General features: G+C 40.5%; 1 protein-coding gene across 1 annotated transcript in view; it reads left to right on the top strand.

The window, feature by feature from the left end:
* The window catches only part of klf8 (Kruppel-like factor 8), a 48,543-nt gene that overhangs the window by 26,531 nt on the left and 8,156 nt on the right, over positions 1–13,856 (top strand). The window contains exons 2-3 of the mRNA XM_053332176.1: positions 10,009–10,278; positions 10,369–10,603. Of these exons, the coding sequence (XP_053188151.1) occupies positions 10,009–10,278; positions 10,369–10,603 (505 nt within the window). The remainder of the gene's footprint in view (positions 1–10,008; positions 10,279–10,368; positions 10,604–13,856) is intronic.

Raw genomic sequence — 13,856 nt, forward strand, 5'->3', positions numbered from 1 at the left:
CATTGGGAACAATTGCACAGAGCATCATTAATATTACACTGTAACCTGTTTCCAAAAATGAAAAGAAAATGAGTGATTCACGTCACTAATCCAGGGGTGTCCATGCAAAGTGTGCCAATTAAAAATATTTCTAGTGAGCTGCTGTTAAGGCATATTCTCAAGTCATTTCCACAGGTGAATCATCTCACATTTATGTCTAATTCAGTGTCATATGATTGTTTTTATTCATGACAAGTGACAAATAGTTGTGTTAAGAATGGGGGGAGAAAGTTCTGGAAGAAATCTGGCTTCTTTCTCACCTCTGCACTGCTGATGGTGCAATTACTGTGTGAAGTGGGTGTGAAAGGGTGGTTATTGGGTTTTGGAAAGCTACAGGAAGTCAGCAAGGTATGAGAGGAAGCTTGTTTGATCATATTCCATCCATCCATATCATTTTCATACCTGGAGCTAAGCCAAATCATCTCTGGTAGTACCAGAACATCCTCTCTGATAAGTAAACATGGCAACACCCAAGAAAGTTTCTATTGGTAATGAGTTTGACAGAAATGCACAATGAGTAAAGTGAAGCAGAATGACATTGCTTCATTTGATATTGCTCTTCGGAGAATCACGAGGCACCCCCGCCAGCATCAAATTTCTCAATTGTTCTTCCTTAAACAAGGGTACAGTCACCTGTCATAGTGTGTCAGTGATGTTTGCCAGTCATCTGTAATCATTGAGTACCTGCGTTGCTGTCCACAGTTTTCACTTATGTCAATGCTTCCCTTCACTTCATTAGTTTGTAGCTCCATCATCTGACATCAATACAAAGAAACTGAATTTAAATCTTTAATCTGCCACTGTGGTGAGAACAATTCACCTAGTTCCAACACAAACAGACTCCTGAGGTAAGGCGGTGTGGCAGATGCCGACTCCACCTGTAAAAGACACTACTGGTGTGGAAAGTTTCAGTGCCAGTGATGATTTTGAAATAATGGATGTTTTTTTTCTGCTGGGGGGAATATGTTCTCTTTCAGTATCCACCAGGAGGGATGTTTTTGCACTTAAGTAATACAAATAGTTGAAAACAGAGTAATTTCTTCCATTTAATATGCTTTATTATCACAACAAAATTGCTTCACTATCAGTTCAAGGCTATCAGTACCTGAAAAGCTTGTTAGTTGGACATTGAATGTGTTGACAGCAGTGAGAGTGAGAGTGCTGAGAGCCGGCCTTTAGTGTGCAACGTTACGTATATCTGAAAAGAAAAGGAAAATAAGCTCATAGTTGCACATAGTTAGTAACCTGAAAAGAGGGAACTCTCCAATTTTTGATAAATTGATGTTGCACAGAAATTTCTACAGTAAATTGTGAGATGTCATCTAAGGACTAGATACGCTCTATTGAGCTGTTTTGACCTGTGAACTAACTCTCTCTCTCTCTCTCTCTCTCTCTCTCTCTCTCTCTCTCTCTCTCTCTCTCTCTCTCTCTCTCTCTCTCTCTCTCTATCTCTCTCTCTCTCTCTCTCTCTCTCTCTCTCTCTCTCTCTCTCTCTCTCTCTCTCTCTCTCTCTCTCTCTCTCTCTCTCTCTCTATCCGCCGTATATTCCACAGCTGGATGCAACAAGTTCAGGCACATTCACACAGGGTTACAGAGAAATTTAATTAAATGAAACACCAGGTTGAAGGAAAGTTGGTACACCAATAGAATTTAGATCATAACAGTTCAATACAACTAAATTCTTAAAGCCAATCCAACGCTTCTGACCACATTAAAACACTCTCACTTGGAAATTTTTTTTTATATACAAACTGTACCTTATTGGCATTTATCTGCCATCACTTCTTTCAGTAATGACTTTACTTATTGTTTTTATTATAGAGAGACAGGGAGTGGAGACACACACTTTGATGTCTGTGTTTATTAGTAGATGGGGTGTTGCAACATAGTTATTCAGACAGGTTTTAAACAAGTTCAGTTAAGCTCTGTTATGTTTCAGTTACTATTTATTTGGAAGGGAGAACAGAGGTGAACATTAGTCTACTGTTCAGCATCCAAATGTTTGTTGTAGAGCTCCTTCCTCCACATTCCTTTGACTTAAGCTGTTAAGTAAAGTGTTTTGTAATTAACGCAAATAATGACCGACACTATGATAATTAGTAGCAGGTTGTTGAAGTGTTAAGCACGAAAGGTAAAATGAGGATACTAATAAAATTATTATATCATTTTATTTATTAACTGACTACATACAAATTGAAGTATGCAGGAAGTTCACCTGGGTGCACCTGCGTGCAGTTTTTTCAGGTACTTGGCAGGTCTGTTGTTTCAAGCATCTCAGAGAAGTTGGCCACAGTTCTTCTTCTGTGGATTTAGCTGTCTCAGTTGCTTCTGTCTCTTCATGTAATCCCAGGACTGGCTCCATGATGTTGAGATCAGGGCTCTGTGGGGGACATAGGCCTACCATCTGCTGCAGGACTCTTAGCTCTTCTTGTTGCTGAAGATAGTTGGCTGGATGTTTGGAGTCGTTGTCGTGCTGCAGAATAAATTTAGGTCGATCAGATGCTGATGATGTCACTTTATGGAAAGGAATCTAACATCTAAAGTGCCTAAAACTTTTGTACAGCTCCGTAGTTTAAAATGAGAAATGCAAAGTGATCTATGCAATATCTGTGACTGTTAGCTCAGACTGGAAAGGGTTCACATCCAGGTCACTCGTCTTACAGCTACATGTGTGTTTAACATACAGCCAGAGCTCCTCTTGGTATCTTCATGCTTTTTGGTGCTCAGTGATATAGTCATTTCTTTGGATTGCAAATCTTTCCTTCCTCCACTGATAAAAGCTTTACTTATCCTTGTTGTGAGCTTAGATATGACTGCATATTAAATCAAAATCTTCGTATTTAACCACCCATTCATTGGTAAACTCATAATTTATTTTAACTTTAGTAAAAACCAGAATCAGAAATCATTCATTATAAGGTATATACATCATGTTATATGCCACAGGTGCTTAATGTGACTGATCCAGGCCACTAATTGGATTCTACTACAGATATTCCATATTGAAGTTTCCTTATTTATTGCAATAGCTTGTAAGCACTTTTATTAATCTTTCTTTTTTTTTCCCCAAAGTGCTGAAATATATTATGTTAAACAAGTTGTAAAGGTGCCTTTTTTATTAGACACAAACAAAGTATAAATTCATGTGCAACAAGCTGTGCAACTTCATTAAAAGTTGAGTAGAGTTTGCTTTAAGGTTAGAGTCAGACCATCTTGTGTGGGCGTTTTGGGACCAACAAGTTACTAAGCACCCAGGGAATCAACACTGGCAACTCCTATTAGGTAACTTAGAGTCAAACGTTAACAGGCACAGTGAGGACTGCTGGGATCAGCCAGCTGACAGGTGGGTGAAGCAGAGGGGGGGGGGGGGTGGCGAGAGAGAGAGAGAGAGAGAGAGATGAGGAGAGAGAGAGAGAGAGAGAGAGAGAGAGAGAGAGAGAGAGAGAGAGAGAGAGAGAGAGAGAGAGAGAGAGAAGAGAGAGAGAGAGAGAGAGAGAGAGAGAGAGAGAGAGAGAGAGAGAGAGAGAGAGAGAGAGAGAGAGAGAGAGAAATAGGCTTTAACACAGAGTGGGAGCAGTTGGTGTTTCACTGGGTGGGTCAGGTTGTAAGGGGTGGAGCTGTGTGTGTGTGTGTGTGCGTGGTGGGTAGGGTGGGGTTGCGTGCTTCGTGGTTAATATCTTCCCCAGCTGTTGTTTGCTCTCTCAGTCTTTATTATATGCCTTCACACTCCTACTTCACACACACAAACTGACTACAAGTATATACAAATTCAACACACATACAGCATATACAGTCATAATAACTATAGTGTTGATTACACACTATATGAACACACATGCACTTCTGCCAATAGGTGTGTTTTGTGAGGAGAAAATCAATGCCAAAGTTGCCTCTTCCTTCATCTCTCAGCTAATCTCTCCTCTCCTCCATCCTCTCTTTCATTAACACACAGTCACAGTATTGTTTGTCTCACCTCGTGACCTATTGATTTCTTCCTGTAGAAAAAAAACCACGGTGACATGGACTGAAAACCTATTAGGCTTCAGTGGAATTCAGTTTCCTTCTTACTCTAGAGTATTTGGACCAGGTTGTCTCTGTGTTGCATGCAGCGATTTAGGTTTTTAGGTTCTTCTCCATTTTTAACACACAAGATAACAACCAGGGTTAAAAGTCAGTAATGGTCATGTTACAAAGTAAGTGTTTTCCACCAAATACCTAAATATTAAAGTTCAGTTTTGTTTATATCTGTTTGCATAATTAGACTGATGAAAGAGTAAAATCTATTATATTTATGTCATTTGCATGATTGTGTAATGTTTGAATGAATATTTGAAAGGGGACATGCAGGGATGGAAAGGATAATTGAAAACACTAGAAAGGTCAGACGCCCACATTGAAATATTAACCCCCCACCCCCACAAAAAAAACTGTTTTTTATCTCTAACATTCAATTGCTTTCCCTCAGTAAATGTTGTGTAAATGCCAATTGCATAACAAGAATTTCCCATCCTGTCTCCTTAACTGCAAAAACGTGTTGCTTTGCATTTTAAATGATGCTGTAGATGTACTGAATCACTGATCAAAGTGAGTGTTTGATCAGTAATGGAAGTGCAGCACTGCAGACTCCACCTCAATTCATTAATTCATTTTCTGGCAATTGGTAGAAAATTAATCAGCAACTATTTTGATATAATAATGATAATCATGTTGGTAATTTATTAAGCAAATATGCCAAACATTTCCTGGTTTCTGCTTCTCATTTGTGATGATGTAATGCTTTCTTTGTCTTACATGATAGGACACTGATCATATTTAGGCTTTGGCAGGGAATGAAATGAAGGGAAATAATTGGCAGATTCATCAAAAACTTTATACTGAATTCTTACAGTGGTTTGTGTGGGGAAAAATAATTCTGCAATCATTTGGGATATGCAAGACCAACCTCCTCTTCCTGTAAATCCTGATATACTGTGTACATGTAAGTGTTTTCATCTCTGTTTCATTATACACTTACTGAGGCTTGTATGCATACGGCATGCATGTCAGATTGTAAAAAAACTGAGATCATGCCATGAAAATGACATTAGCTAGTCTGTTTTAAGGTAGATCATAGCATACTGTATGGAAACATCATTAAAATGTTATTTTTTTCAGTGGGAACTTGTTAGAAGATCTGTTGCGGTTGACCTCACTTGTATAACGTGCCATTAATAAGTAATAGGCTGCTGATACAGGTGTGTTGATCAGTCTATCAGCTCTGTTTTATTAAGGGTAATGTATTTAAACTGAGATTTTGACGTAAGAAAAACAAAAAACAACAAAAGAAGGCTCTGTGATGCAGTGACCTGGGTTCAGTCTGTGGCTGCTTTGCTTCTGGCACAACTAAATTGGGATAAAACATGAAGGAACATTTAGAAAAAGCTGCTCCTCTCTCTCTTATGAAATTATGAATGCTTCAGTGCTGCTTACATGCTTTGGATATTGTGCCATAATCATACATATTGTGCCATGTAAATAGCCCTCTGTGGGCACAGAAGGTTACTGTTGGCAAAGCTGTATTGCAACTGTAAATCACTCATTACTTTATCTGTATGAGACCCAGTGTGACTACAAGAAGATTAAAGTCCAGTGGACATATTACATCGTTCTCTCTGCCTGGCTTTCTCACCACTGCAGTCACAGCTGCTACCCGCTTCCATTCAAGTTAGAGATCACATGAATTAATTGCAAGGCGAAGACTGGGTGACCCATTTTATGGTGGAGCAGTTGAACTGTGAAGTGCAGGGGGGGAGAACAGAGTATTCTGGCGAGCTCCACTGCAACACGTCTAGCTCAGCAAGGGTTTTTTTTTCTTTTAAACCCGTTGAGTTTATTGTTTTAAGGGGAATTGTTACATTATTTTTACAGCCCTTGGAGATTGTTTTGATAGTTTTAGTTTCAGTTATTTTATGGCCCTGTGCTGTTGTCTGACTCACAAACAATGCAAATAAATTTGACATCAGGTCAAATGAAAGATTACATTATCATTTCAAGAGAAGTTTCCTGCCTTTGTGTGGAAAGAGAGACAACACAGTGACGGTGTGTCTGTTGATATTCAGATCAAGTTTGGTGATGAAACATTGCCACAAAGTTGACAGAGTTAAATTGTGGTAAAGAGCTTTTAAATAATAATTCACCTCATAAAAAGATCATAGTTCTGAGGTGGCATCACTTTAAAAAGGTACTAAAAATATGCTCAAAACTTATCTAACACTCACATTTCTGACCTTAAATCCTCTCAAAACATGACTTGCAGAATAAATACCATTCACATGTATTATTTGCTTTTGACCATGAAAATTGGATGTTTAGATAAAATGCTGTCCTCAGTGCAACTGTGCAGCAGTGCATTTAAAACATGCTTATTTGCAAGTGTGGATGGAGAAAATAATGGTTTTAGTAAATTCAGATGATGATAGCTGCTGGCTGAAGTGGTCTGTTCATGTCTAGTAGAGAGGAGTTTCTTTCTATTGTTTTAGGTGTTTTATGTGGATTAACTTAACAATAGGTTGGCTCATTTTTGTCTTCACTGCTTTGGTGAAATTTACATGACTTATATGTATGCAGGTATTAGACTAAATGAAGTGCTCACACTAATCAAAATAGAAAGCGTGTTAGAGATATGGCTCTACTGTCATGTGATCAGAGCTAATCACAAAATTTGCTTTGATCAAACTTCATTTCTACTCCTTAAAAATCCACAAAGTAACTAACACGTACAGTCATGTGACTTGTGAACAGCTTAGTGTTGACAGTTCATCCTTGTGATACTGAGCTGTGTCCATATTTCTCCCTCCAAAATTAGCATCTGTGTTTCAGTATGACGTATTAAGACTAGTTTTGTTTTCGTCCACTGGGTAATGAGCTGCTACACATCCTCCTTCTTAAGCTAATCACGCTATCCTCATTTCAGAAGGTTTTTTTTTCTCTCCTTCTCTTCCCTGTTTTTTTCTCTCTTCCTCAGTCTCTTTCTCTCTCTCTCAGATCACAGAGCTCACAGGAGTCCAGAGAGGTTTTTCTTCTCTTGTTTTTTTTTTCCTATTGGAGTTCAGCCTTTCAGTCTCTTCTTTTGGGGATTTTGCAAAGAGTTGTGGGTTTAATCTGAGCGACCGTGAAAAGAGAGCAGAGCAGAGGAGAGGAGAGTGGAAGGGAAAAAAAAAACACATAAGAGAACGGAGGAGAATAGAGAAATACGAGAGCGAGTAGGTGGAAACGAAACGAACGAGGGATGAGAGGGTGAGGTGGGAAGAAGCAAGGGTGTGGTTGATGTACAGAGTGAGAGATGCTGGAAGGAGAGGCGGGGGTGTGGGAGAGAAAGGTGAGAGGTGTGGTTAGAAAAAAAAAGAGTGGTGCTGAAAGAGGGAGAGAGAGAGAGAGAGAAAAAAAAGGGGAGGTGGGGTGAGGTGATGGAAAGATGAACGGACTAGGAGGGAAAAGGAAGGGAGTTGGTGGGTGGGTGAACGAGTGGAAAACATGGAGTCAGCTGATAGCTCCCAGTTTCCATGGCAACGCTAGGCCTTTCCCACCCACTCTCTTTCTCTCTCATGTCTTTTCTCTCGTCTCTGCCTCACCCACTCCCTCACTTCTTTCACACTTCATTTTCTTTTCAGTTTTTTTTTTTTTTTTCCCCTCTCCCTATAATCATGTTAAGGCCCTCGCCAATCTCCCTTTTTTGTCCTTCCTCGTTCCTCCCTCATCTTCCTCTCCCTGGCTCACTTTTCCTTTTCCTTTTTGCCTATAATAGCTCCTTAAATTCTTCCTTTTCTCAGCCAAGTTTGGTGCAGGTTCTATGTGCTTTTTTTGTGTGTGTGTTGTCAAAGCCTTCCTTGTTCCTCATTTATCTCCTGTGCTCCTTCAATTGCTTTCCTCCTTGCCTCAATCAAGTTTTGGTGCAGGTTCATGGCTTTTCTTTTTCAGTGTTTTCAATGCTAATTAAGCAGCAGAAGCACAATTCAGAATTTTTTTCTTGGGCACCGTTACAAAAGAAGTCAGTCCTTGCACCTGCATTACCACATCAGATTAATGCTTCTGCAGAACTTGAGCTTGCAGAGACTAGTTCCACATCTGCAAATCGACTTTCTCAGGAGCAAAGAAATACACAAGAAGCCACCAGCTAAAAAAAACCCCAAAAACCAACATGATGTGTAGCGACCTGTAATGCATGACTCAGCTTAAATGGTGGTTATTTGCATATGTGCTGTTTGTTAGCTGCAAGGAGGTTGTTGTGAAGCAGCCTTGATATTATTTGCGTCTTCGTTACGACAGCCGCGTGCACGGCCCAGCCTCCAGCTGAACTGCGTGACCCGATAAAAGGGCGTAGCAGAGTCTCCACCCTCTCCTCCTCACCCAGAGCCAAGCTACGCTCAGCTGAACTGGACGGAGGCCAATTCCTTGACTGGGGGCTCGCTGCTGCTCCCTCTCTCATTCCATTTCTCCTGTCTCTCTTTCACTTTTCGTCTCTCTCTCGCTTTCTCTCTCTCAGTCAGTACCAGTCTCTCTCTATACCCGTCCAGCCCTTCTCTCTCTTTCTGTCTCTCTCTCCTTCTCCTCCACCTCCTCTCCCCCCAGTGTCCCACACAGCAGCCATTGTTCCCTGTGCTTTCGAGCTATACGGCAGCTGAACCCTGGGTGGTTGTAGAGGCGAACAGGGAGCTTGGATCCTGGGAGGAGGCTGAGAAAACTAGGGCGTAGTATCAAAAAGCCTGATGCAAGTTATACGAAAGCTTCAATCCAGGATGAAGCGCTTTCTCATAGTGAACTTTGCAATCCAGTCACTCTTTATTCGGATCTGACTAGAAGAATTAAGAATTCACATCATGAACCTGTGTGGAGTTGTGCTCGTTACTATGGTAGTTTATCCCCCTGTACATTTTCCTCATGTTCCACCTATATATAGAAACACATGAATTATGTGTGGGGGGGTCACAAATGAGAATAAACCAATTAATGTGGAAAATCAGAGCAGGTGTAAATTTAAAATTCTTTGTTGTTACAATTATTAACAAATGCTGGTTTCAGCCAACATTGACATTGACAGTCTGAGACTGCGTCATCTTTATCTTACGTACATTTAACTGAATTGTTCTTTGGTTGAGTGTTTTATACATTATTTTCATACCAAAATCCACCATGGAAGTTCCCTTCATGAGTTTTTTTTATTTACACAGGCTTGTTCTTGACTTCCTCATCTTTTATGTTGATGATTGAACAAGGGTGGGATATTCATGTCTATCCATTCTAACAGCCAGTCTCCTAACACTGTCTGTATTTCAGGAACCCTGGAAATAACTACTTCTTACTTTGCACGTCTACAATATATAGCAATATTTCAGTTTTGGCATCACATCCATTGCCACAGTTAGTAACAGCCATGTGACCGTGTAGCCAGCAGAGACAGGATTTTTAACAAACCCTTCCTGCTTTGTTTCCTCCTGTGCTGTGTCTCCCTCTCAGTCTCACAGCACGGAAGAAAAATAATGAAATAATTTCTGGTGGATAGTTTGGCTCCTGCTGGCTTTTCCACACAATAAAGCAGTGTGTATCAGCAGTTTTTGGCATGCTACACTTAACTGTGATTACATCTGTCAAATTAATACATCAGTTTGCCAATAAAATTAGGCCTATGCTGTCCTTCCAAAGTAAGAAATCTGATTATGTTGAGGAGATGGGTTGACTCAGCCAATTTCACAGAGTCGTTGTGTAAAATCTGAAATGAAACCTGCCTCACCCTGACTTACGGAGTTACTAACCAACTGAAGAATTTCATTAGCAAGGTGTCAGTGTGAAAAATATGTAAATGCTTTTTTTAAAGGTTTTTCAATGCTCACAAAAGTCAATAAAGTTGATCTTTCTTTTATTGCCATGGAAATAACATGATCAAATTCCTAACCTGCTACCCCGTCTCCTGCCCCCCCCTTTTCTCTCCATCAGGCGGATATAGGTGAAGACTGCTCACAACCGACAGATCTAAAGGTGAAGACAGAGTTGGCAAGTTGTAAGACGGAGCCCTCTTTGCCCCAGCCGTGCCCTGCAGAGGACCAAACTGAACCTGTTGACTTGTCACTCAACAAGCCCCGCTCCTCTTCGCTCCCCACTTCTACGACAAACACCACAGTCAATCCGGCACCCAGTGGTATTGTGACCCAGCCCAGCCTGTCGGCCACACCGGTTCCCTCCACGGTACAATCGATAGGCTCCATGGTAACCACAACTTTCTTCTCCATTTTTAAAGTGAATCTGTATTAAAATGTTCTCAGCAGGGATAAAGCAACCTATCATATTTCTTTCCAGGTCCTCTCTCCAGGTTCCATTTTGGCCACGCAGGGCGCCGGCGGCCAGCAGATCCTCCACGTCATCCACACCATCCCCTCTGTCAGCATGCCCAGCAAGGTGGGCCAGCTACAGACCATCCCGGTGGTGGTGCAATCTCTACCTGTTGTGTACACAACCATGCCAACAGACGGCGTCGCAACAGCAGCCATTACAGTACCGCTCATTGGCAGCGACGGGCGCTCAGAAGGATCTGGTGAGTGTTTGCAGGATGATACTATAATGGAGGACAGCTGTATTATTGATATATTAAGACTACTACCACAGTATAATGACTACTTTTCAACCACATTAGCTGCTGCAGCATGGGATGTTGTCATTTTTCTGGGTGTGACACACAAGCACGACATCCCCATTCTTAATTCAGCCCACAAAGCTTGATTAGTTTGGTTGTTTGTCCAACAAAACAACACCAGTCCGAGCTGAATCACTGAAATAGTGTGGGCAGAGAATCAGAAGTCTGGGGCCAGGTTGGCTTCTTCACATATTAGCACACACCAACAGCACTGAGTCATGTAGTGTGACAGAACAGGCAACAGTGCTATTTTCAAACTTGTTCCCTCAGTTAGATACTGCACCTTGATTTCTACTCTTGTCAAAGTGATGACATGTTTGTGGCCCTCAGTCCCAGCTATATAAAGATAACATTTTGAAAAATTTCTATTGAGTCAGAGCTGGAGAGGTGAATAAATAACACAAACGACCCCATTACATCACTTTGACCTTACTTTATGTTATATATTATGTTTCATATGTTGTAAGCCTCCAATGCGCAATATGGGTGTCAATTGATGAACATGATATGAATGGGAGAACACTACTACAACTGGATGTTCTTCTGTGTTGCTACCACAGTTTTTTAGGCTAGTATGACCACTAAAAATCATATAGCAAATTAAAACTTGATGGGAAGGTATTGGAAGTCAAAATGGGACAGTGTTTTTAAAGCATCTTTCTTCCTTAAATAGGATATCTCATGCTTTTTAGGACTTCCTGTCATTTATATACTGTTATAATATGGGATGTCTTTGTTAAACATGGTTAAACATCCAAGAATTGAGGTGAAAGTATTTAAAAAGTCTCCCTGAAAGTCAAAAGCTAGGGCTTCAGCTTGCTCTGAATGCTTCGATTGCAATGTTATCTCTATTTCCCCATCGAACAGACATCAGATTGTTCACTCATGTCCACTGAGGCTTTTTTGTCCACTTGCATATTCCAGACCGGATTTTGGCTCGAACATGTATGGATGTATTTGAGAAGACACAAGAGGAAAAAAAAAGAGGCATGAGCTCAAATGACCTGTTTAAAACAGAGGCAGGACTGAGTAGCTTCATAAAGTATAGCCAGTATAAGATAAGTAAGAAGTTTTGAACTGTAACTCCTGCAAAGATATTCCGGTAGATTCCCAGAACCTCAATATAGACCCGGACGTGCAAATGTCACGTGTATCATGTTAAAACAAAATGATTGGGCAGTAACAGTTCATAGCACGGTCAGGATTTGTTTTTAAAATGTACAAAGCAATAATAGTTAAGTTAAATTGTAATTAGATTACTAGAGCTCCTCTCTCCTCTGTCATTCTGTCATATCTTTGACTGTCACACCCAGCATTGTTCTTCTATGGTTCTGTCCCTCTTGCTCACACAGTCGTTTATGGGGAGCGCTCGGTCTCTCAGAGGAGTACAGCGTGTCTCCCGAGGGAGATGGTGTGTGTTTGTGGTTAGTGCTATCTTAGACTTGCCATCTGTCTGCCTGTCTATCTTTGACTTTCTGGAAGCTCTCCATATGTGCCAGATGATTGATATTCCCACTTAAACGACTAAACCTGTGGAAAAGAAATGTTACATATGTTGGAGGGAAATGTTCTGTCTGTCATTCTGTCAACATTTCTTCAGCTGATTCTGTCTTTTGATATTTTGTAACATACATGCTCATAGAAGCTTCCAGTGTGGTTTTTCTGTGAAGGTAGGGTCACACAGGGCTGCTGAATAATTATTATCATGTTATTTTTAACTTACTTAATCATGTTGACCTTTTACTGAGACTGATGAGATGAATTAGTGTGTGTGATATGATGATCAATACTGACGAATCAGTAAGAGGAAAGCCTTCATATCAAACCACTCACTAAAGAAAATTTTTCATGATGTCAGCTGTTTAGTCAGGAGCGCCTTAAACACTCCAAGCAATTTGGTCAAATCATGTTAAACGGACAAGGAGCAGAGAGGTTGAAGGAGGTGTAATCCATCACTGAGTAAACACAAGGGGGAAGCTCGACAAGCTGGCAAAACAGGCCTCCACCCTTTTGACAAACTGCAGTAAAGTCCCTCCGTAAATTCAGTATAGTTCACCTTGGTCTCTAATCCAAACCAGCGTCCTCCACTCAGGAATGTAAACAGGGGATGCAGTGACTCAAAAAGAACTTCTAGGAGAAACTCAGGCATACAAACTGGCCTGAAGATGCTCTCACATTCTTCAACCTTAACAGTCTTTTGATATTTAACATATGGTCACAAGTTCTGTTATTTACTTCTTGGATTTTTGTGTGTGACTTGAACAAATTCATCACAGCCTCCCTCTTCTACTTTTCTTCATTTCACAGCATGGATTTCAAAAATCATTGTACAGTAGTTTTTAGGGTGTCCAGGTCCATGTGAGGACATAATATCATTTCCATCATTTAATACAAGAATCTAGTCTTCAAAAGCTTGTATCATCATCAGCTTCACAAATACTGCAAGCTGCTGGTTAATTGTATGGGATTGCTTTACACAGCTGTTCATATAATTGTATTCACCTCCTGCAGGCAGAGAAACAGTGATAAGAACAGCAATATATAGTAACACAGAAACAATAACATGTTCACACTGATGTACTCTTGATGTTCAGTTGGTAAAATGCAGCACAAAGTCTAATGTCTTCTATTTGCATCAGCACTTTAAAGCGGCTTCAATCAATATTTTGACAGTGTGTAATGTGAGATGCGTCACTCCCAGTGATGAACCTACATCAGTGACTCTGAGTTTCGGCTCATTGTTTAGCTGTCTGGCTGCAACTTTACCGCTTTGGTTAGCTCTCAGTGCTCTCATAGAGTCATTATCAGCCGCAGCAGGCAGCTATTTTCAGGACAAAGCTCTAAAAAGCCACTGTACACTACCTGCTCAGCACCAAACAGCAGACACCATTAGCTGTAGACTAGCTGATGAATATAGTGGAGCATTATACCATTAGTTAGAGAGATATTTCCCTCTAAATGAGCTTAAAGAGAGTGGATATTGAACTTGCGTGCAACAGGTGGGCAGAAACATGCCTCCAAATGACTTATAATGCTGCACATCACGACTGTTAGATGTGATAAATAAGCTGCTGTATGCTAACAGGTTCAACATATCAACTTAAAAAGTGATGATGTTAAATTTTCAGTTCCCAACTTGTTTCCAGTGACCCTA

This window comes from Scomber japonicus, chromosome 13 (genome assembly GCF_027409825.1).
Source record: "Scomber japonicus isolate fScoJap1 chromosome 13, fScoJap1.pri, whole genome shotgun sequence".
In the NCBI taxonomy this organism is placed as follows: Eukaryota; Metazoa; Chordata; class Actinopteri; order Scombriformes; family Scombridae; genus Scomber; species Scomber japonicus.